At 42.7% G+C, this 23356-nt stretch overlaps 1 protein-coding gene across 1 annotated transcript; it reads left to right on the forward strand.

The window, feature by feature from the left end:
• Positions 1–884: 884 nt before the first annotated feature.
• Positions 885–23351, forward strand: LOC106613650 (KN motif and ankyrin repeat domain-containing protein 3). The gene is made up of 12 exons (XM_014216138.3): positions 885–1040; positions 14965–15083; positions 16090–16178; positions 16293–18179; positions 18973–19075; positions 19206–19421; positions 19861–19951; positions 20341–20560; positions 20783–20925; positions 21029–21229; positions 22446–22544; positions 22875–23351. The coding sequence occupies exons 3-12, from the start codon at positions 16142–16144 to the stop codon at positions 22932–22934; spliced, it is 3057 nt and encodes a 1018-aa protein (XP_014071613.3). The 5' UTR covers positions 885–1040; positions 14965–15083; positions 16090–16141; the 3' UTR covers positions 22935–23351.
• The last annotated feature ends 5 nt before the right edge of the window (positions 23352–23356 follow it).

A 23356-nucleotide genomic window follows, 5' to 3' on the forward strand; every position in this document is an offset into this window, starting at 1 on the left:
AAGTTTTTTGCAGGACAGTAGAGTTTCCCGGTTCAGATTCAATGTCCTATTTCAGTCACCATGAAATGACTTGTAATAGAGCAGATGTCCTATGAACGCTTTGAATTTAACGCTATTGAATCACATGGAATAAAAATATCATGCAAAATAATTCATAGCAACAAAACCTTACTGTTCAGTGATTTATTCTTTATTGTGGAGGCATGATTGTTCTAAATAGATATAGCTATTGAACAGAACATATAAGACATCAGGACATCCTTTTCATGGAAAATCAAAGCAATATCCTTTCCTATGCAGGCTGTCCAATTTGTTCTGATATACAGTACATTGGTATTTGACCAGATAACTGTATATTATTCATATTTTTTTACATACCGTTACCACAAGCTAACTTAATACCAAAACATTCCACTATGCATCAAATAGCTTGAAGGGAAATGATGAACACTTCTTTTTTCAAATAAATAAAGTATATTTTACACTTCATAGACTAACGTTACATTTATTAATTCAAGTGGTAGTGAAACTTTCAAAAATGTTTATGAAAAAAGTATAAAGAAGATCTGTTGGCAAAACAATAGTTTATGTTCTTATTTTTCTAAATAATAACATGTTTCTACATTTACATCTGACAATAGATTAACGTGATTTTTTGTTGTTGTTGTTGCTCAATTCTGACTCTAAATAAGTATTTTTAGATATGTTTATAAGATATGCAAAGTGTATTTCTATTTTGTATTAAGAAACATGATCAAAAAGGCTTTATATTATGACTATGGACATGAGAGGGTATGATAAGCAGGAAGTCTGCCACTAGTCACTTCCAACCCTTTCTGTCTCCTACTACTTTTATTGGTCACACATCCCCTAGCACCGATTGGATGATTCCCCTGTCTATCATTGATCCAGCCCTTTTGAAGAGTGAGAAAACGTAAGGGTGGCATGTTTTCCTGTCTTCCTAAGTTTATTAACTTATCCCGGGAATGCCATCAGAAGTTAGATTGAACGTTGAAAGAAAGCCATAGAACATCTGAAAGGTAAGACAAACTAATTTCCTTGATACATATAACTTACATGCACTACTTATTACTCGAATAATAGTCTATCAAGGGGATCAACTTTGCGTAAAGCAAATGGTAGCCTACAGGTAAAGTTGCCGCTGTGTCAACCGTATTGAACCATGCCTTGATTGATTTCGATCTCGTCTATTACGTAGTAACATAGTGTACAACTTTGATTTAGTGTTTTGAAATTAGTCAGCAGAAAATACACTTTTGGGTGTTCCCAACCCATACGAAGCTCATCATATCACTGCGACAAGTGTTTCTGTAACCAACTGTATTCTGAAAAAGCTGTAGCCGAACCATATGACACGCAAAGACCCAAACGGCGTTCCATATCTGTCAGAGTTAAAACATCAACTTCATACTGTTGTATTTGCGTACGTCATAACGTGGTGCATTTATTTTGCTCACTCTTCAGAGACAGCACATGGACAGCCATAATTTATATAATATTTGCGCATAAAGACTGTAGCCTATCATAATGTCTACCAATAGCCCCAGTTGAACAAAACTGGGCTAGTCCAACAACAGCTGTTTAAATTGAACTAAAATTAATTATACATCGTTTGAGTTAGTTTAGTCCATAGATTAGAAGAATTGACAACCCATGCAAGATAACTGTTCAATTAGATATTCCTTTGCGATTTATAGGCTACTGAATGCATACCATGGAGTTATGAAGGTGTTATGTGGATGTCTGTTGATTAGTGACATTAGATTTAGACAAGGAAAAACACTTGAGATTCGAATCCACTCAGGATATCAAAATCCTTTTTTTTTCCCCCAAGGAAAAAATATTTGGAGTGTTAGCGAAACATAGTTATCATCAAACAATAGGACATGACATGGTATGAAAATACCCCATTGTCAGTGGAATACTCCTTACCCCTGTTCATATCACCCCATTAAGAAGTCTGTGGTGCTGTCAGTAGCTTTTCTTCACTCTGGAGGACAAGGAAGTAGTGTTCTGCCTCAATAACACACATAATCATATTATGGTATGGGGATGACTAAAGCCCTATTTATACTTGATGCTAACATGTGGTTGCCACCATCCGATTTAAGATGATCCAATCGGATCAAGATTTGTCATGACTAAACTTGGCATTAAAATGTGTCTTTAACTGTGTTGGCATTGTGACCAGATGTTGTGGTCCCTCTGTATGCAAACTATTTGACAGATTTTGTTTCAAAATAATATGAATCGATTCATTTTAAAACGATTATGGTCAATGGCCCACCTGTCAATGACTTTAGAGGGCAGGATACTGATGATTTAAATGGTTTGACAGCCCAACTCCGTCTACACTTGTGAGATATCCAGACCAGTGGCGATCAGTGCCGTTTAAGATGAGGGAGGATGATTTTCTTTCATAAGCATGGCCTTATTTCTATTACAGCTTATTAGATGACTGTCATTCATATTCCATTCACCCAGTTCAATGTAACAGCGATCGGTTTAAGCTACTACATGATACTCAAATTTTCCCTATACCCATCATGAGGTTGCTACAACCTAGCCTATGAATGAAAGTTTACAACGTAGGTCCACACAGGTCGAGAGACACATTTGAGGTAACAGACAGTGAAACATGGACAGACAGTGACACTCAATACCTCCTTGCACACTCTTGCCTGCATCTAGCTGATATAGTATGTAATAATTAGTCCAACAGTTGCAAAGGAGAGTTTCTATTGGACAAATTCAAGTATGTTTATCCCCGTTTTGTTCCGTTTGCTTACATGTTAATAAACGTTTTTTAACAGAAGCGGGCGTAATTAATCTCCCGCCCTGATCACGCATAAACACACAGCCACGTTGTAGTCCTTCTGTGCGCTCTCCTCCTCTCACCTCATCCCTTCGCTTGTGGACTTCAATGCACAACACATCAGCTGTATGTGACCAGGTGAAAAACTACACACAGCCTACATCGTTGTCACCATATTATCTAAAGTAACGTCATAGTCAGCATAGCTAACAGAACTAACGCATTAGTGAACCCTCTACAATCATACAGTAATGTTACAGTGTACAGTAAGTAAGCAGTTACACTGGCGGGCCCGGTGGCAATTCATTTGTAAAACCAAAAGTTTACCTTGACTTGGAAGTTCCAGTGTTGTGTTGGATAGTCATAGCCAGCTAGCTAACATAGCATCCCTCTGTTTGAGCAGGGTGTTTAAGTAGGCTGCAATGCTAGCTAGCTAGCTGTAGCTTATGCTTTCAGTACTAGATTAATTATTTGATCCTCTGATTGGGTGGACAACATGTCAGTTCATGCTGCAAGAGCTTTGATAGGTTGGAGGAAGTCCTCCGGAAGTTGTCATAATTGCTGTGTAAGTCTATTTAAGGGGGGAGAACCATGAGCCTCCTAGGTTTTGTGTTGAAGTTAATGTCCCCAGAGGAGGACGGACGCTAGCTGTCCTCCGAGTGCTGTTGAGTCTACTGTCGACCTTCTTTGCAAAATAGTGTTTTAATCAATTATTTGGTGATGTGATTATATTTAGTATAGTTTTATCTAAAAAGGATAACTTTTAAAATGGTTTACCATTTTTATTTTGATGAAATTCACTGATTATGGTCCTCCCCTTCCTCTGAGGACGAGACTCCGCTGATCCAGACACAATACGTGCCTGACAACCTCTGTAGGCGGTCAGGAAGATCTGCTCACAATCAGATCACGATGTGTCTTTTGATCATCTACACCTGTCTACAAAAGTGGGCACAATCAGGATGTGGACAACATCAGAACAAAGTACGCATGTTAGCACCAGGGATGAACAGGGCTTATATGACTACAGCTTTGTGGAATTGGCTTGTTGTGATAACAATTGATTCTCGTATAGTGGATTGAGTTGTGCTCCAGACATGGCTGGTCCAGACTGTAATTCATCCACTTGATTGCTAACCATCCCCATGTTGTCTGTCATGTGATTCTATGCTTTAAGCTGGCTTATTGCCAGTCGGATGCCCCAGTCCATTCTATCTCACTTGACAGCCACGGAATCATTGTTTTGCAACTTGCATATGAGTTCATCTTGAGTTCACATGTTGAGAACTATCACTATGCAGGCTGGTCTCAGACTAGACGCAACGTAGTAAATGAAAATCTGGGACGCTCAAATTAGTATATGTTACACTTTTGGTATGGTTACATAAGACAGAATGTCTAGCAACCCAAAGGTTGTGTTTTCGAATCTCATGGATAACTTCAGCATTTTAGTTAATTAGCAACTTTTCAACTACTTAGCATGTTAGCTAACAGTTGCTTTAACCTATCTAACGTTAGCCACCTAGCTAATGTTAGCATTAGCCACGTAGCTAGGTTTAGCAATAACAAATTGGAATCTGTATCATATGTATTGCAAATTTGTAATATATTGTACGAATTGCAATTCATAGCATACAAATTGGAGTTCGTAAAAAATATCATACGACATGGATGATGGACATCCACATATTAATACATACCAATCGGAGGGCCTGTTGTCCGGACCTCTGGCAGTCTCTATGGGGGTGCCACAGGGTTAAATTCTCGGGCCAACTCTTTTCTCTGTATATATCAATGATGTCGCTCTTGCTGCGGGTGACTCTCTTTGATCCACCTCTACGCAGACGACACCATTCTGTATACATCTGGCCCTTCTTTGGACACTGTGTTAACAAACCTCCAAACGAGCTTCAACGCCATACAACACTCCTTCCGTGGCCTCCAACTGCTCTTAAATGCTAGTAAAACGAAATGCATGCTCTTCAACCGATCGCTACCTGCCCGCCGGACTGGCATCACTACTCTGGACGGTTCTGACTTAGAATATGTGGACAACTATAAATACCTAGGTGTCTGGTTGGTAAACTCTCCTTCCAGACTCATATTAAGCATCTCCAATCCAAAACTAAATCTAGAATCAGCTTCCTATTTCGCAACAAAGCCTCCTTCACTCATGCTGCCAAACTTACCCTCGTAAAACTGACTATCCTACCGATCCTTGACTTCGGCGACGTCATTTACAAACTAGCCTCCAACACTCTACTCAGACTGCATCCAATTTGCTATCACAGTGCCATACGTTTTGTTACCAAAGCCCCATATACCACCCACCACTGCGACCTGTATGCTCTCGTTGGCTGGTCCTCGCTACATATTCGTCGCCAAACCCACTGGCTACAGGTCATCTATAAGTCTTTGCTAGGTATCGCTCCGCCTTATCTCACCTCACTGGTCACCATAGCACCACTCACCCGTAGCACCCGCTCCAGCAGGTATATTTCACTGGTCATCCCCAAAGCCAACACCTGCTTTGGCCGCCTTTCCTTCTAGTTCTTTGCTGCCAATGACTGGAACGAATTGCAAAAATAACTGAAGTTGGAGACCTATATCTCCCTCACTAACTTAAGCGTCAGCTGTCAGAGCAGCTTACCAATCGCTGTACCCAGCCCATTTGTAAATAGCCCATCCAACCAACTACCTACCTCATCCCCATATTTGTTTTTGTTTTTCTGCTCTTTTGCACACCAGTATTTCTACTTGCACATCCTCATCTGCACATATCACTCCAGTGTAAATTGCTAAATTGTAATTACTTTACCACTATTGGCCTATTTATTGCCTTACCTCTTTACTTCATTTGCACACACTGTATACAGATTTTTCTATTGTGTTATTGACTGTACTTTTATTTATCCCATGTGTAACTGTGTTGTTTTTGTCGCACTACTTTGCTTTCTTGGCCAGGTCGCAGTGGTTAAAAATACAAATACCAAACTTTACCTATCATACTAATTTGAGTCTCCCAGATTTTTATTTGCTCTGTTAGGGCAACCTGCACTCATCGGTAGACCTGTCAGGCTTTCTTTTAAAAAAAAACCACGTTGGTGGAATTTTTACAAGTGTGTGTGTGTGTGTGTGTGTGTGTGTAGTACGTTTTCATAACTCCTAGTACAAAACTCATAACAGATAATCAAAAAATCAGTTGTTTCAAAACTATAAGCACATTTTCAGTTGACTAAGTACAACACAAAATCATAGTCACTTTTTCACCAACCGTAAAAAAAAAAAATCCACCCCAAACCACTAATTCTTATAATTTACAGTGTTAAATAACACGAATATGTGGGAACAATATTTTTTTGTGAACAAATGTTTAATTTTGTCATTATAAAAAGGTTGGTAACTACATGTGAAAATCCTGTTGGAAATCTGTTGCAGCTCAAGTCTACTACAAAACCCACAATGCAATGCGTTCTCTATGAGCTGGCTAGCTAGCAAACATAGCTACACACAATAATACCAAAGTCAATATCAGGATATGAAGTAGTTAGTTTGCTGTAAAATTGCCTAAATCAATTTAGGAGTCTACAGTCTCACCATGTTCAAGCCTGCAGATCATGTGCCGCATAGAATGGAGTCTGATATAGAACCCCTCAGTGGAGAGGTCATAATACCCATAAAACCTAGTGGTCAAACAGGGAAATGGTTCCAGTCGTTTTTTTTCACCATACATTTTTCCCATAGGGGATTTTACAAACACTTAAAATAAGGGCTGTGTTTCGTGTAGGCTTACCCTGGCGTGACGTTTTGATAACCATGTAAATCTCTCGGACATTATTCAAAAATGTATTGAACTTATTAGAAAATGAATTACATTTGTCCACGTTAATCATAAGACATGAACAAAATAGATCAGTGATTCATATTTTCCTGCAACTTTCTAAAACGGCACAGGAATGCCTCAAATGTTATTTGTCACATGTGCCAAAGGTGTAGACCTTACAGTGAAATGCTTACTTACAAGCCCTTAATGCAGTTTAAGAAAAAATAGGTGTTAAGAAAGTATTTACTAAATAAACTGAAGTAAAAATAATAATTTAAGAGTAACAATACAAGGTGATATACTGGAGGTACCGGTACCGAGTCAATGTGCAGGGGCATATGTCTCGTCTATACGTTGTGTAGCCGTTAGCGATAATGCTAATGATAACCGTCTGCTGGTAGGTGGAAAGGCTTTCCCAAAATCCCTTGATTTGACAATTTTAAAATACATAAAGAAACCACACCAGGCAACCAATATCTGTTTCAAAATTGCACAAGATTATATAGACAAAGTCAAAGACCATTAATATCCTCTATTGGTAGGCAAGTGGCTGCAGGGCAAAACAAGTGACATCGGCACTCTGTCATACATACAATGTCCACATATTTAGATGTATACAAAAAAATAAGCTAAATATACACATCTAGCAAATTACTCCACTAGTGCAGAGTAGCTTTACACTTGGCCAGGAGGCTATCTCAACATTAACCAAGCCTTGCTGGAGTGTTTGAACGTAAGACTGGCAGAAATAGTTTTTATCTCAGCTGCGAGTTTGTTCCACTCTACTACTGCCATATGTAAATGTGTTCTGGCCAGTACCGACAGCACAAAATCTTGTGGCGTAGGAATGAGAGAGTTCTTTAGATACTGAGGGACTGTACCATACATGCTTTTATGGGCCAATCCCAGCTGCAGCTGAATGACTCTTTATCAACTGATAGCCACTGTATTTCACAGAGTTGAAAGGCCAACAGGGCTAAGATTCAGAATGACCCTTGACATTTTATTCTGAGCTGTCTGTAGCTTGTTCTTGATGAAGTTAGGGGAGCTACTGTACGAGGTAGTGCATGCATGGGCAGCACTAACGCTGCTGAAAGTGTTTTCAAGGTCCCTTTATCTAGAAATGTGGCTATTCTGAACAGAAATGTCACTTTCTGAATGACCTTGGCAATTACTTTCTGCCCCATGCTCTCCCCTGTCAGAAAACAGTCTCGTTCACAGCCAAAGTATCTAACATAGTTCTTGGTTGTAATCACTGTCACCAACCGTGGCTCTAAAGCCTGGTGATCTACAGTTGAAGTGGGAAGTTTACATACACCTTAGCCAAATACATTTAAACTCAGTTTTTCACAATTCCTGACATTTTATCCTAGTAAAAATGCCCTGTCTTAGGTCAGTTAGGATCACCACTTTATTTTAATAATGTGAAATGTCAGAATAATATAAATATTTATTTCAGTTTTTATTTCTTTCATCACATTCCAGAAGTTTACATACACTCAATTAGTATTTGGTAGCATTGCCTTTAAATTGTTTAACTCGGGTAAAAAAATGTTGGGTAGCCTTCCACAAGCTTCCCACAATAAGTTAGGAGAATTTTGGCCCATTCCTCCTGACAGAGCTGGTGTAATTGAGTCAGGTATGTAGGCCTCCTTGCTCGCACATGCTTTTTCAGTTCTGCCCACAAATTTTCTATGGCAGTGAGGTCAGGGCTTTGTGATGGCCACTCCAATACCTTGACTTTGTTGTCCTTAAGCCATTTTGCCACAACTTTGGAAGTATGCTTGGGGTCATTGTCCATTTGGAAGACCCATTTGAGACCAAGCTTTAACTTCCTGACTGATGTCTTGAGATGTTGTTTCAATATATCCACATAATTGTCCATCCTCATGATGCCATCTATTTTGTGAAGTGCACCAGTCCCTCCTGCAGCAAAGCACCCCCACAACATGATGCTGCCACCCCATGCTTCACGGTTGGGATGGTGTTCTTCAGCTTGCAAGCCTCCCCCTTTTCCCTCCAAATGTAACGATGGTCATTATGGCCAAACAATTAAATTTTTGTTTCATCAGACCAGAGGACATTTCTCCAAAAAGTAAAATCTTTGTCCCCATGTGCAGTTGCAAACCGTAGTCTGGCTTTTTATGGCGGTTTCGTAGCAGTGGCTTCTTCCTTGCTGAGCGGCCTTTCAGGTTATGTCGATATAGGACTCGTTTTACTGTGGATATAGATACTTTTGTACCTGTTTCCTCCAGTATCTTCACAAGGTCCTTTGCTGTTGATCTGGGATTGCACTTTTCGCACCAGAGTACGTTCATCTCCAGGAGACAGAACGCGTCTCCTTTCTAAACAGTACGACGACTGCGTGGTATCATGGTGTTTATACTTGCGTACTATTGTTTGTACAGATGAATGTGGTACCTTCAGGCGTTTGGAAATTGCTCCCAAGGATGAACCAGACTTGTGGATGTCTACAATTGATTTTCTGAGGTCTTGGCTGATTTCTTTTGATTTTCCCATGATGTCAAGCAAAGAGTCACTGAGTTTGAAGGTAAGCCTTGAAATACATCCACAGGTACACCTCCAATTGACTCAAATGATGTCAATTAGCCTATCAGAAGCTTCTAATGCCATGGCATCATTTTCTGGAATTTTCCAAGCTGTTTAAAGGCACAGTCAACTTAGTGTATGTAAACTTCTGACCCACTGAAATTGTGATATAGTGAAATAATCTTTCTCTAAACAATTGTTGGAAAAATTACTTGTGTCATGCACAAAGTAGATGTCCTAACCGACTTGCCAAAACTATAGTTATTTTTTTTTTAACAAGAAAGTTGTGGAGTGGTTGAAAAACTAGTTTTAATGACTCCAACCTAAGTGTATGTAAACTTCCGACTTCAACTGTAAATGGTTAATTTCTCTTAAAAAGTTCTAGCGTTTCTCAAGTCAGCAATTAGCGTTATAAGTGTTAGGTTACACACTTAACAGTAGAGGCCTTCAACCATAAGTAGCATGTACCCCTACTTTGAAAATGGAAATTGCCACTTTCAATATCCAGCCATTCTTTCTGATTGGAGTGGGTTTTTTCATTTGTACCTCTAAAGAAAGATTTAGAATGTTAGAAGTTAAATTTAAAGTTTGTGAAGAAACATGCAGGCTAACATTTGTACACTTTCTCCAGTTGCACTTGGCCAACTTGGAGATTGACACAGCATCTCAAAAAGGACTTGTCCTGGAGAGAAGATTTGATTGATACGAGTAGGAACATACTGCTTAATGGGCTTTCATTACACTGGAACTCTATTCAATTGAATCCATCTTGGATATAAGATTGAGTTCCTACTACACTATCTACAGAGAAAAGCTGAATGAAAAATGTGCTAAAAATACCTAATTCTCTAACAAGGTCTAAGGGAAAGAGGCTATTTACTAATTGAATCCAGTGCCTTGAGATGCAGTTTATTCCTCCTCAAAGTATAATCAGCTGCTTCTCACAGGAAGACACAATTTAGCCACTTTTGGAGACACTTAATGCGTATCATTATGCTGTTGTCGTTGAAGTCCTTAGCTTCATTCAGTTACGTTCATCACAGTGAAAGGCTTCCGGGGCCTTGCACTCCATCTAAGAAAAAAAACAAGGAGAAACACTGTTCTCACTAAAGCCATTTACTGGTATTCAATGTGACTGACTGCTGTAGGCATCAGACCTGGAACATACTGCTATGGTGACCAATGGAAAAGTTGTATAATTGGGAAAAATAGATTCATAAGAACTGTTTCTGGGCAAGACAGTTTGTTCATGGGGCTGGGGCATGTAGGATATGCTGCATGGGAAGAGACGGCTCCTTGGCTTGCCAAATGGGTCAAGAAGATCATCATTTCTAGAGACATTAGTCTTATGTTTTTATTGCATCATTTATTGGACCATTCCAAGTTCTCAGTTTTCTTGTTGACAATATAACAGTTTGAAAATATACAGTTTGAAAAAGTAAAATAGTTCATGTCAGACTGTATTTGGCCTCCCAAACACCAACCAAAGCCACAGAATTCCCCAAAGCCTGGTGTTTTTTATTATTTTTATTATTTTTTTTATTCACTTTGTGACATTTTGAACCCAGTGGGAAGGGAGAGTGAGGGGGGGGGGGGGGGAATGGGAGGTTGAACAAGGAGACCTCAGAAAACAGCATCACCACCGACGTGGCATAATGCCTCATTGTGGGGCTTGAATGTGACTGATTGTGTTTGGATGAGAATCGGGGGGGGGGGGGGGTTTATGGGATGCATGTGACGTTTGAGACCAAAGTTGATAGTTAAAAGATGGGGTTCTAGTCTAGATGCATATTCAAGATTGATAGGCTTCAGCTCTTACAGTAGATATTAATCTAACTTGGGACTGCATTGTGTTTATGTGCATCTCGAAATCCCCTCATTGACATCAATGCACGATTTACGAGACAGTTACGGGTAAGCGTGCAGCCCAAAGTGCCTAGGTAAACATCTGTATAGTTCCAGGTATCAGGGGGTTATTTCCTTAAACTCCCCATGCTCTCGCCTTCATGCTGTGTACACACGTTGTATATCCCTGGCTCTAATTGCATGTTCTGCATGGTGTCATGGGATAGGATGCTTGTACGCCAGGAAAAGGACAGGATCTGTAGTGGATATGTGTTTTGCGTTCCTGTGTGTTGGTCTTTTGTTATTGTGTCGCACTGAGGTAGTGACGTAGTGTGTTTGTTCAGCTCCTCTTTTCACTTGTTTTCTACCTGACTTTTTCCTCTGGCCTCACAGGAAGCAGCTTTTTGGCCTTAGCGATGGGCTTCCTGGCAGGAGCGGAGCGGCCCTGAGTTCCTGCTGCGAGACAATAGGTCTCCCCGGGGCTGTTCTCAGACCTGATTCTCTTCAGGAAACTGCAGATTTTATCCCAGCAGCTGAACTGAGCCATACAGAGACAGGGAGTGGGGGAGTGTGGCCCTACCCTATGAGTGTCTCTTTTCTGAATGGGACTTTTCTTATGTTAAGCAGTGTGATGATAAAGATGAGCCTGTGGTTGTGGTGGGGCGGGCTGGAAGGATGAAGGTATAGTCTTGGCCTTGCCCAAGAAGACCCAATCTGGGTTAATATATGTGTGGGCTGAACTGGAGTGACTATCATGTATCTGTTGAGCTAGATGCCTTGCTTTTTCTATTGTCAGCTGGACCTGTTGTAGACCCTCCCCTTCCTTTTGAGGGGAAAAGGGAGGTGGTGGCAGGGAGGAGGTTACTTTTCCAAAACATGGCTCATGCGACGTAGCCAGCAGCCCTCGACCAGAACATTTCCTGTTGAAAAGCAGTGCTGAAAAAGTCGACTTCAGTGTTAGATTTATGGTGAATGCTGGGGAAACGGCTGCCTCATTGATGACTGTAATAGTAGAGAATCGTTATGTAAAAAAATAATAATAATAATAATAATAATAATAATAAAAAAGGTAGACAAATCTTTACAGAAATCCTCAATACCTATTTGAAATATGTGCAGTTAATTGCATTGCTTAGCTTATAGTAACTTGGCCTCAATTTGTAGAGTAATCCAGTGTGTCCGTTAACAGTGGGACAGGTTTACAAAATTAAGACCTAGGCCCGCTATTAGTTGTTCCTCACAATGAAATCGGGGAGGGGACTGTGGATCTGTCGCCCTCTGTACGTTCATCACAAGTGATATCTCAGACAGCACTGGCACGATTTTGATTCAACTTGGGTGGATGATGTGTCTTACCTTAAGGCATTTACAAAATGACACTGATTGGCCCAATGTGGGAGCTGTAGTAATTAACAGAAACGTGTTAGTCACAGACAATATCTCATTTGTCCCAGGGGGTGGGGGGATGGGACATGTTTACTGTTGCCTTGTTTTGACTTACAGCCATAGACATTAGTTTCAGTTGTTTATGGGATCATGATCTACATAAGATCGCTACCACAACACAGAACGTGTGTGTGTGTGTGTGTAACTGGCAATTGTTGTTGTTGTGTGTGCTCACTCCTGCCGGTGTGTGTGACATGGCTGTGGCTCACTGCTGGTGAGGATGGGGGGCGCAGCAGAATGTGGTTTCTCCCCCTGAGTGAGTGTGTGGGTTGCCCTGTAATTTGTTGCCTGTCATCAGGACCTGGAAAAAAACATAATGAACTGGCCTATTTGTGCTGAGTGGGAGCTGGAGGCACTAAGTGAGGAGTAGTGAGGCAGGGAATGGGTGGGATGGGGACTACGTGTTTATGTTACACTCCTCTGATCTGAGGAGCTGGCATCTGGAGCAAATCTGAGGCACTTGGAATTTGGCACGTCCAGTGGGATACTGTATTTCCAGAAGTCCAAGCACAGACAGATTCTTTCTGCAACCTAGAACGGAAACCTTGTCCACAAGAAGTTATACAACAGATATTTTTGAGTAAATATTCCAAAACAAATCAATGTTTTCCAGTTTACTCAGTATAACTAAAGTACTCTTAATAACCACTTGTTCATTATTTTCTTGTTCTTAACTAGTGGCTGTGCAGCCGTAGATTCCGTAGGGATATGTTCGTGTTCAGCTAATCTGCGCATGCACCTTGACTAATTAGACTGAATGTTGTGTTCCCTCCATTGTGCTAGGGCAAGCATTCTATAATTGCACTATTAGTTTGTGTTTCTTACAACTGCAAACCGCTGGTTTGTATTTTCTTAGCAAGTTGTGGCTAAGTCATATTAACCGCTAATCGCTAGTTAGCTGGCTAATGTCAGAGCAAACGTAGCTAGCTATACAGCCTGATACCAGTGATGGCGTAAGCCTAAATGAGCATGTTGTTTGTGCAACAGTATCTTCTAAATCAAAGAGGAATAGGTGAAGCTTGAATATGTTAGCTACATGAAGTAGCTAAGAGAACATTTAATGTAGCCAATGATTATAGGGTCCCCAAGGAAACACAGACCAACCCTTTGGTTCCAACCCTTTGGTTCCAACCCTTTGGTTCCAACCCTTTGGTTCCAACCCTTTGGTTCCAACCCTTTGGTTCCAACCCTTTGGTTCCAACCCTATCACAATAACTTCTCCCTGGCATTTTCATTTTGACACGAGTCATTGTCATGTCAAAAAATACTGTATTCAAATTGCCCACTATTATCTAATAACTATAGAATTAGAATAATCATTCTATTTCTATGATTCCAGCAGTTCATCCAAGTGTTTTGATCTAAATCGCAAGTCAAATCACAATTGCAACATTTGGTTAAGTAAGGCCTACATTTTTTTGCCCATATCGTGCAGCCCTACGTGGCAGTGTGGAAATGATCTCAAACGAGTGCAGGAAATGCATAAATGTAGAAAAGTCTAATTGAACAGTATAAAACAGAATGGAGAGAGACCCATGAAATCACTTAGGATGTGTGTGATGCCACCCTAGGATCACGCACCAATCATAAAGCAAATGTAGAACTTTTATTATTAAAAAAAACATAAAATACCGTCATAAATTTTATAAATACTGTGATATGCTTTTTTTGGGCCATAGCGCCCAGCCCTAGCTATGGCTAGGCCTAGGACTATTTCCAGACCAGTAGTCAAGTTATAGACTATAAGTAGAGCCCAGAGTTGTGCCTGGTCAGGAAAATCTCTTTGCTCTATGGCCCTAGAACCCTGTGTAGGAGGGACAGGGTCTCTCCTCTGGCTGGGGGAATGAAGCAGTGACAGCAGACATGTCCGACTGGCTGAAAATGAACCAGAGTCCCTCAGACCAATCTCCACTTGCTGGCCATTAGCGTGAGACATCGTCTGTGGATGCCATTCTCTTGTGATAAGCTTGCTTTGGTGAGGCGGAGGGCTGGAGGGACTATCCGCCGCAATCATTTTAATCCGACGCCTTACTTTGTGGAATAATAATGTAGACTACGCTGGGCTTTGCTGTCACAGTATCAACATTTTGTGCATAGCTTCTCTTTGAATGGCAATGAGTGATGTCAGAAAATCCTTGTTTTTGGAGATGTTTTTTTAAATTTATCCTACGTAATTACAACTACCTTGTAGCCCTCAAGTATCTGAACATGTCCCAGCCTGGTCCATGCTAGCAGGATGTGAGAGGGAATTGTGTGGTGGAATGTGCTTAAGGCTATATGGAAACAGGTGTGTGGGTGGGTGGGTGGTGCTCTGACCCTTTGTCGATCTCTCTTTCTTAGTCGAGCAGTGTATGGAAATGTGTCCCCACAACTGTGAACTCTGTACGTGTATGTGTGTGTGCCTCTGCGTGCGTGTGTGTTTCTGCTCTGACCCTGACGTCTATCCATCCCCTCTCCCTGTCAGTGGAGCTAAGGAACGGTGACCCAGAACTGGATTGACAGCCAGGAAGACCAACCCAAAGTGAACTCCCTGGCCCAGCGTCAAGACACCTTTATGATTCTTCCACAGACTGTATGCCCGAGGTAACTTAACTTCAATACAACACATTTGTCGATCAGAAATACTACACTAGCAACACTACAACAGTTTTAAAACATGACAGCTGACGTAATGAAAGTTTATTACTAAGAAAACCTGTTTGAACAACGTGTTAATTTAACCGTTGGCAAATTCTGTGATTGCGAGCAATAGTTTGGGTTTCTGATCCTAATGTAATATCTGGCTTGTCTGTATTGGCTTCTGTTCATCGTTTCCTGTTGCTTTTGTTTTTGGGCCACTTAACTTCGCTTTTATCTGTAACGTGTGTAGGGCTTTCAGACATACTGCTTGGAGGTATAGGTGATGTCATGGTTAATCCCCTTCTTGACTTCAACACCTCCGACAAAGAAAAAAAACAAACCCTGGGATTAACCCCTTGTTACCTACAGTGCCTCTTTCTCTCTAATGGAGCATTGGGGAGTGGGTTTCTCAAAGCATTCGTAGCTAAAGCGCAACATTATTTCTCTCCACAACCCAGCTGCACAGCCATGAGAGAGTACCAGTTATAACATCGATGTTTGTCTTGTGGATGTGAATTAGCATCATTCGTAAAAAAATGAGGTGTGACTCTGGGCTCGTGTGAGAATTAACATATTACTTTAGCCGTGACGGCTTTGAAAAACCCACCCCAGACCAATGTAGGGAATTGCCCTTCAACAAGGGGTGGATTCAAGAACATTGCTAAATAGAGTCTCTCGTATAAAGGTCTTCAGGTGTCCTTACAGTAAGAGCTTTATGGGTAGTTTATAAGGTTTTGTCTTCAATGAGAAAGATTTGCTACAGTTAATTTCGCCATCAAGCGAAGAGTGTCAAGCTACGACGTCCTGAATAATGTAATTTTAGGCTACAAGCCTCCTTACTTCTTAACCAAATGTCATGCTCTCTTTACCTCTGGCTAACACATGAAAAATGCATACATGCGTACAGTAGCCGCAGTAAAACACATGCAGTGCACAGGTATCTGAGTCAGTGTTTCCCTTCTCTTATCAGGTTGTGAGTAGACTCTCTGGGGGCTTCTGCTGAAAGGTCTCAGTCCACAACCATGACTCAGTCTGTGCAGGTCAACCCCAAGTTGCCTGGTAAGCATTTCAGTTCCAGCTGGTATTTATCAAGTCATTATGTGGTAACAATGGATAATGTCTGGGACTTGAGATTTGATAACTGTTGTTGTAATGGTTTCCTGTGGACTGCAGATCTGGGCGCACCGTTTCTATTCTCCAGTCAGGAAGAGGCGGATCAACAGGGCTCTTATTCGGTCCAAACTCCGTATGGCTTCCAGCTGGACCTGGACTTCCTCAAGTATGTGGAGGAGATAGAAAGCGGCCACCACGTCCGCCGGGCACCCGTCAACTCCCGCAGGTCATCCCGGGGGGTCAAAGTCTCGCAGCGGAGCCCGAATGTGGGGGGAAGAGCCAGCGGCTGGACCTCAACAGAGTCCCTCTCCTCACCCGCCAGCGAAGATGGTCGTGTGCCCCCTCCTCCACCACCACGGAATCGCATCGGCTCCGCTCCCAGTGAAGGGCAACCCCTGTCCCCGCTGTCTGTCCTTAGCCTCCCCCTCTCTGCTGGCGCCAAAGTGCCACCACCACCTCCGCTACGTAACCCCAGGGTAGAGAGGACCCTCCTGGAGACCAGCCTGCGACTGCAGCAGGAGCAGAGCCACCAGCACCAAAATGGCACCTGTTTCCAGCTCTCTGACCCACCAAAGCAAAACCCCAGGGCTGTGACTACTCATGTTACCCCAGCTAGTGCAGCAGCCACAGTAGATGACCAGCCCTTGCACCTCTTGTCTGCCGCCCCCAGCCTATCTCAGAGTAGCCTGACCAGACCCAGTCCCCACTCATCCGGTAGGAGCACCCCGGCCTCTAGCACCGGAATGGCTACTCTGCCTCCCAACCAGTTGCAGACTGTGAGAGAGCAGATGGCCACTGCCCTGAGGCAACTGAAGGAGATGGAGGAGAGAGTGAAGGGCGTCCCAGTGCTGGAGAGGGAGGTGGCCAACCTACGGGCTGAGAAAGACATGCTCCTACTGGCACTGCAGGAGAAGAAGACCTTGGCGGCCCAACAACAGGCTACAACAGCAGTGAGCAGTACTAACACCACAACGGTGGACGCAGGCACACAGAGTCAGGAACGTCCTCCTTTTTCCCCCAAGAGTCCCAGAAGTCCCGAGAGTCCAAGCAAAATAGGAGACCTCAGAAAGCTGACTGAGAAGTTTGAAGGCAAGACAGGGAAAGATGGAGCACGTTCTGAGAAGGTTCTGGAGAAGGTTGTGGAGAAGAGGTCTGTGGCCGTTGGGGACGACATGTTGCTGGATGCCGGGGTCTTCTACTACAGCCAAGGTGCCAAGGATGCCTCGGAGGGCACGCCTCAGGTGGACGTCTGCGAGAAAGGTGTGGCCACGGAGGCACCGGTCTTCCGCGAGGAGTGGGTGCAGGCTGGAGTGGAGACAGAGGAGGCCTCGGTTTGGGTGATGGAATCCCAGCTGGGGCTGAGCAGTGAGGCCCAGAGGGAGATTGACACCCTACAGGACACCATCAAGTTCCAGCAGGAGTCCATCTTGGCTCTGGAGGGGCGACTCGGCCAGGCTGACGAGGACCTGGCGGTGCTCAAAGCCCAGGAGGATGAGAGGAAATCCAAAGCAACGTCCGAGAAGGCGGTCCTTGCCAAACCAGACTCAGCCCATGCCCAAGTGGGGACCGAAGCCTCTACAACATCCACGCCAGCTTCACAGCATGTCGCAGTCTCCTGTTGTCCTGAGGTGGTTGACGCTTGTGTAGGTGAGGATTTGAGAGCTGGACATTACGACCAGAGCACTCAGACTGACTCTGTGGAGAGCCCTGCAGAAGAGGAACCAACCCCAGTAGCACTGGTCAGCACTGGAAGTCAATGGGAAAATCTGTACGAGGATCAGACTATAGAGCAGAAAGCTCCAGTCACTGCGCTGAAGAAGAGACGGATGACCATTGAGGAGTACAAGGTCACCCCTGGCGAGGAGACGGTCAGTTTAGCTGAAGGAAAGGGAGAGGAAGAGGAGGAAACGGCGCCCAGGACACCCACAACTCCAACAATGGTTGAAAGTGAGTGCCAAGTGTATTTATTCTTATACAATAGTTCTTCCTATTGAAGATGAATGATTCCCCTACACTAATAAAGCAGGTGTAAAAGTAATATACAGTGCCTTCGGAAAGTTTTTAGACCCCTTGACTTTTTCCACATTTTGTTGCGTTACAGCCTTATTCTAAAATGTGTTTAAATTAATACAAATCCTCAGCAATCTACACACAATACCCCATAATGACAAGGTGAAAACAGGTTTTTTGAAATGTTACATAAGTATTAAGACCCTTTGCTATGAGATACGAAATGACACGGGACAAGTCTCTGAATATCCTTGAGTGGCCCAGCCAGAGCCCGGACTTGAACCCGATTGAACATCTCTGGAGAGACCTGAAAATAGCTGTGCAGCAACGCTCCCCATCCAACCTGACGGAGCTTGAGAGGATCTGCAGAGAAGAATGGGAGAAACTCCCCAAATAGATGTGCCAAGCTTGTAGCAAAATACCCAAGAAGACTCGAGGCTGTAATTGCTGCCAAGGGTACTGAGTAAAGGCTCTGAATACTTGTGTAAATGTATAATTTCTGTTTACATTTTTTTATAAATGAGCAAAAAAACTGTTTTTGCTTTGTCATTATGGGCTATTATGTGTAGATTGATGAGGGTAAATTATAATTTTATATATTTTAGAATAAGGCTGTAACCTAACAAAATGTGGAAAAAGTCAAGGGGTCTGAATACTTTCCAAAGGCACTGTTGAATTCAATGTAGTAGCATATTGGTTGGGTCACTCACAGAGTCCGTTGTGGCCACAGGTATGCTGAAGTCCATCATGAAGAAGAAGGATGGGAGTAGTTCCGGTGAATCACGTTGCAGCGGCAAGAAGAGCTTGCAGTTTGTTGGCATTCTCAACGGGGGGTAAGCGGTGCTTTGTCATCATTGAATGAGCAAGAATCTGCACATATTACCATCACACTGATAATACACAGGGCATATTAGAAGAAAAGGATGACCAATGTTAACTAGCTAGACATGTACTTCTGTTCAGGTATGAGTCGACATCTAGTGAAGAGGAGGAAGAGGGGAGTTCCTCGGGCGGCAGTGAAGTGGATGATTGCTCGGACAGTAGTGATGGAGAGGCAGCTCTGGAGGAGACCTCCGATGAAGAGAGGAACATTAATATGGATGACACCGATAGTGATGATATGGCCTTAGCAGCAGGGACTGGAGCCACTGAGGACAGTCCAGATGCAGTAAAAGAGAAGTATGCTTGATTACAACTACAGCTCATAGAACTGTCATTGTTGGCAGATAACACGTTTTCAGAATTTGTTGAAAGTTTGCTTTCCTTGAAAGAAGTCTGTTGGTAGTCAAATTTGAATCTTCTATTTTGGTTTGTAGCCTTTAGGTGCCCTGAATTTGCTAAAGTTAGCATAAATACTAAGGGTGTAATGGTAGCAAATCAGGTCTTAATTAGCATATCAAACCGTTCAATTACCACAGCCAAAGTTATTTTGCAACATTATCATCTGTGAAGCTATGCATGTGTATATTATTGACATGGAATTATAGCCAAGATGTTTACAAAAATGAGTTGAGTACGTTATATAGGAGCCTCATCTTACATCTCACAAGTGTTAGATCCCAGTCGGTCACTACCATAGATAACTTCCATGTCTAATTGCAGTAATCCCTTGTCCTAGATTTGAGCTGAGTGCAAAAATGCATGAGGCTTCTCTCATTCTGAAGAACCACCTGAATGATGATGTCAAAACACTGAAGAGTAAAGAAGTGGTATGTTTCAGCATGCCTCTTTAATTCCTCTGTTTTATTATATCCTGGAAATCTTGAATTTCCTTTTCAAAATTAGCTCATACCTGATTTTTGGAAACAAATACCATGTTTGTTTTTTCCAATCCACACATAATCCCTCAAGTGTATTTTGAAGTTCCAGAACTTGAAGAAGTGGTTTCACGGACATAGTCTCCTTAGTCTAATTCATGCCACACTAAAAACGATTATAAACATTTAATACATCACCAAGACCTCTGCATGGTTATAAAATGTCTTCCTGGTGTTCCAAGTGTTTATAATCATATTAGTATGATAACCTTTATGTAGCTGTATTCCATCAGTGATCTTATCCCACATCCTCCCTCCATGCCCCTTGTCTTGTACTGTAGCTCTCCAGCACTCATACTGTGCAGCTGGAATGGTTCCGCATCTCTAGTGCAAAGATGGCCCAGCCGCCCCGTGTCTCAGACTACCTGATGGCCTTCACTGAGGTCTCCTCTGCCCTGCTGGCCCACGTCATCAACATGACCGATGGCAATGGTAACACGGCCTTGCACTACAGCGTCTCCCACTCCAATTTCACAGTGGTTGGGCTACTGCTGGACACAGGTTAGTTGGCGTGAGGAGTGTTCACTTATCTCTGGAAAGTTGTGTTAGGGTCAGGGCTTATGACCTTAGTGAAGAGATTCTGATGATCATAATGAATCTTCAGAAGTTTGGTATTCATAGTTTAACTACAGGCATAAAATCACATTAGTTATGCCATTTATTTATCGTCAGGAAGTTTCCATGCCCCGGGGTTTCACCATGGGGTGGGTGTGCTCTGTGCAGGCATGTGTTGTGTAGATAAGCAGAACAAGGCAGGCTACACTGCTATCATGCTGGCGGCCCTCTCATCTGTGAAGGAGGAGGATGACATGGTGGTGGTCAGGAAGCTCTTCAGTCAGGGCAACGTCAACGCCAAGGCCAGCCAGGTAAGTCCTTCTCAAATCACTTCAAATCCAGTCTATCCCCCTCAGTCAATGCTGCTTGTGTGTGCTCGCTAACACTATGCTAACTGGGCTACGTTGTGTTTAGGCTGGCCAGACAGCGCTGATGTTAGCCGTTAGCCATGGACGGCAGGAGATGGTGCGGGCGCTACTGGACTGCGGGGCTGAAGTGAACGTGAAGGATGACGAGGGCTCCACGGCGCTCATGTGCGCCAGTGAGCACGGCCGCGCCGAGATTGTCTCGTTGCTCCTGGATCAGCCGGGCTGTGACATCTCCATCGTGGACAATGTGAGTTCCTTTGCTGTCTGTCGGCTGTTTGCCCTGTACACTCGGTGTGTCTTTACATGCTTACCTGGCTTCCTCTTTCTGTCCACTTTCCTCATCTTCTACCTCTTTTCCATTTCACGCTGAACTGAAAGAACTAATCAAATGTATTTATAAAGCCCTTCTTACATCAGTTGATATCTCAAAGTGCTGTACAGAAACCCAGCCTAAAACCCCAAACATCATGCAATGCAGGTGTAGAAGCACGGTGGCTAGGAAAAACTCCCTAGAAAGGCCAGAACCTAGGAAGAAACCTAGAGAGGAACCAGGCTATGAGGGGGGGCCAGTCCTCTTCTGGCTGTGCCCGGGGCAGGTCAAAGCAAGTACTGATAGGCTTTTGCCATATTGTTTTATATGTCCTGTCTTAACATCAGTGCTGCAGATGCAGGGGAGGAAGCCACTAGATTATTGCGACACAGCCAAGAAGTGAATACAAAAACATATTACATTTATTTTATAAATCCTTGTTTGTTTCTTTTTTTTAATGAATGCTAATTTTAAAATTGGCAATAAGACAATCTTTTTATAATCTGTACACCAGTGTTTTTCTACAGTATGACTTTTTACAGTGGATTTTTCTCAGACTAGTTTGAACCTCCAGTCCAGACTGATATATCTAAGAGAGCACATCTGGGGCAAAATTAGTTAGGCATGCAGCACATGGATTGAGTTTCAGTAAGATACAGCTAGACTGAGAGGGGCTGGGAAAGTATTTAGGAACATGTTTTTTTCAGCCTTGTGACAATTGGATACAGCTAATTCTTCAGGACTCTGAGGCAGACAGAGATGTGGGTTAACCCTTTGCTGGTTTGAATACCTAGACCAGGGGTGGGCAACCTTAAGGGCCACTGTGGGTGCAGGGTTTGATTTCAGCCAACCCAGAACAAAACCAATTAATCTACCCGATTTTTAAATCAATCAAAATGTTGATAAACTACGATTAGTTAGTGTGTTGCTTGGCTGCCTGGAAGAAAAGCCTGTACCCACACCGGCCCTTGCAGTGTAAGATAGCCCACGCCTCACCTTGACTGTATACAGTAAAGAAACAGTTCTATATTGTAGCTTCTTATTCTTTCTAAACTGTGATGAGGCTGTGAATGGGCGGGAATCTTATCTGTGTCCCACCTCAGAGGGTTTATAGCAAACGCCTGCTGTCCCTTTTGTCTTTCTCCCTCTCTAGGACGGCAGTAATGCTCTTTCCATCGCCCTGGAGGCCTCTCACAATGACACAGCTGTGCTGCTCTACGCCCACATGAACTACACCAAAGCCCAGGCAGCTGTGAGTTCCCCAGACGCTGGTTTTGAGGCCGAGGGACCTGCCTGGTTTTTATATGACAAACAGCCAGTTCGGCCTTGAATCCAGTATAGGTCACACTCACAACATATCCGTATCATGCGCAATTTCAAGTGTGTAATATTAGCGCCTCGGCTACACTCCAGTGTTTGGGTGTGGTATGTTGGCCTAGTTGAAAGATCTTGTCTTGGCATGTGTAGCAGTAGTGACCCCTAGAGCATATTCTTTATAGCTCTATGTATTTTTACTGTATATTTTAGTTTTTGCCCTGTTTTACTACTATCACTCTGAAAACATTTGGTATATTTCTTTCAGGGGACAAACAAGTCTCGAAGCCCCACTTGTCCTCAAAAGACATGGCCTGCTGCGGAGTGATGGGCCACCAAGATGGAAAAACAAACATTACTGGACATAAGCGTTGAAAAAGCTCCACTGGAATACTGCCGCTGTCTACATAAATATATGTATTTATATCATGGCATACGTTATTCATTTGTATTGTTAATATAAGATTGTTATTTTTCCATAAATGTCATTATTATATACGATACTAATCTGCATTTGCAACATTTCTAAGTCAAGGTCTGCAGCATTTAGTTTTCTATGATACAAAAAAAAAAGCAGACCTCACATTTATTTGCACTCATTTACTGTGTTGAGTTTTAGTTCCCCTCCCTCTCTAACTACCTTCTCAATCTTCATGCCAACGTCGTTCAAGTCTGCACTAACTGTCTATGCCTTGTATATTCATGTATTGATTTTCATGTAAAAAATAAACATATATTTACATAACATGT

This window comes from Salmo salar, chromosome 10, assembly GCF_965601325.2.
Source record: "Salmo salar chromosome 10, fSalSal1, whole genome shotgun sequence".
Lineage (NCBI taxonomy): Eukaryota > Metazoa > Chordata > Actinopteri > Salmoniformes > Salmonidae > Salmo > Salmo salar.

Bases quoted from the DNA above. Each gene is read 5' to 3' on its own strand.
- LOC106613650 (XM_014216138.3), top strand. From the start codon at position 16,142: ATGACTCAGTCTGTGCAGGTCAACCCCAAGTTGCCTG. The intron at 20,561-20,782 runs GTTAGTTGGCGT...TGCTCTGTGCAG, and splicing joins TGGGCTACTGCTGGACACAG to GCATGTGTTGTGTAGATAAG. The intron at 21,230-22,445 runs GTGAGTTCCTTT...CTCCCTCTCTAG, and splicing joins ACATCTCCATCGTGGACAAT to GACGGCAGTAATGCTCTTTC.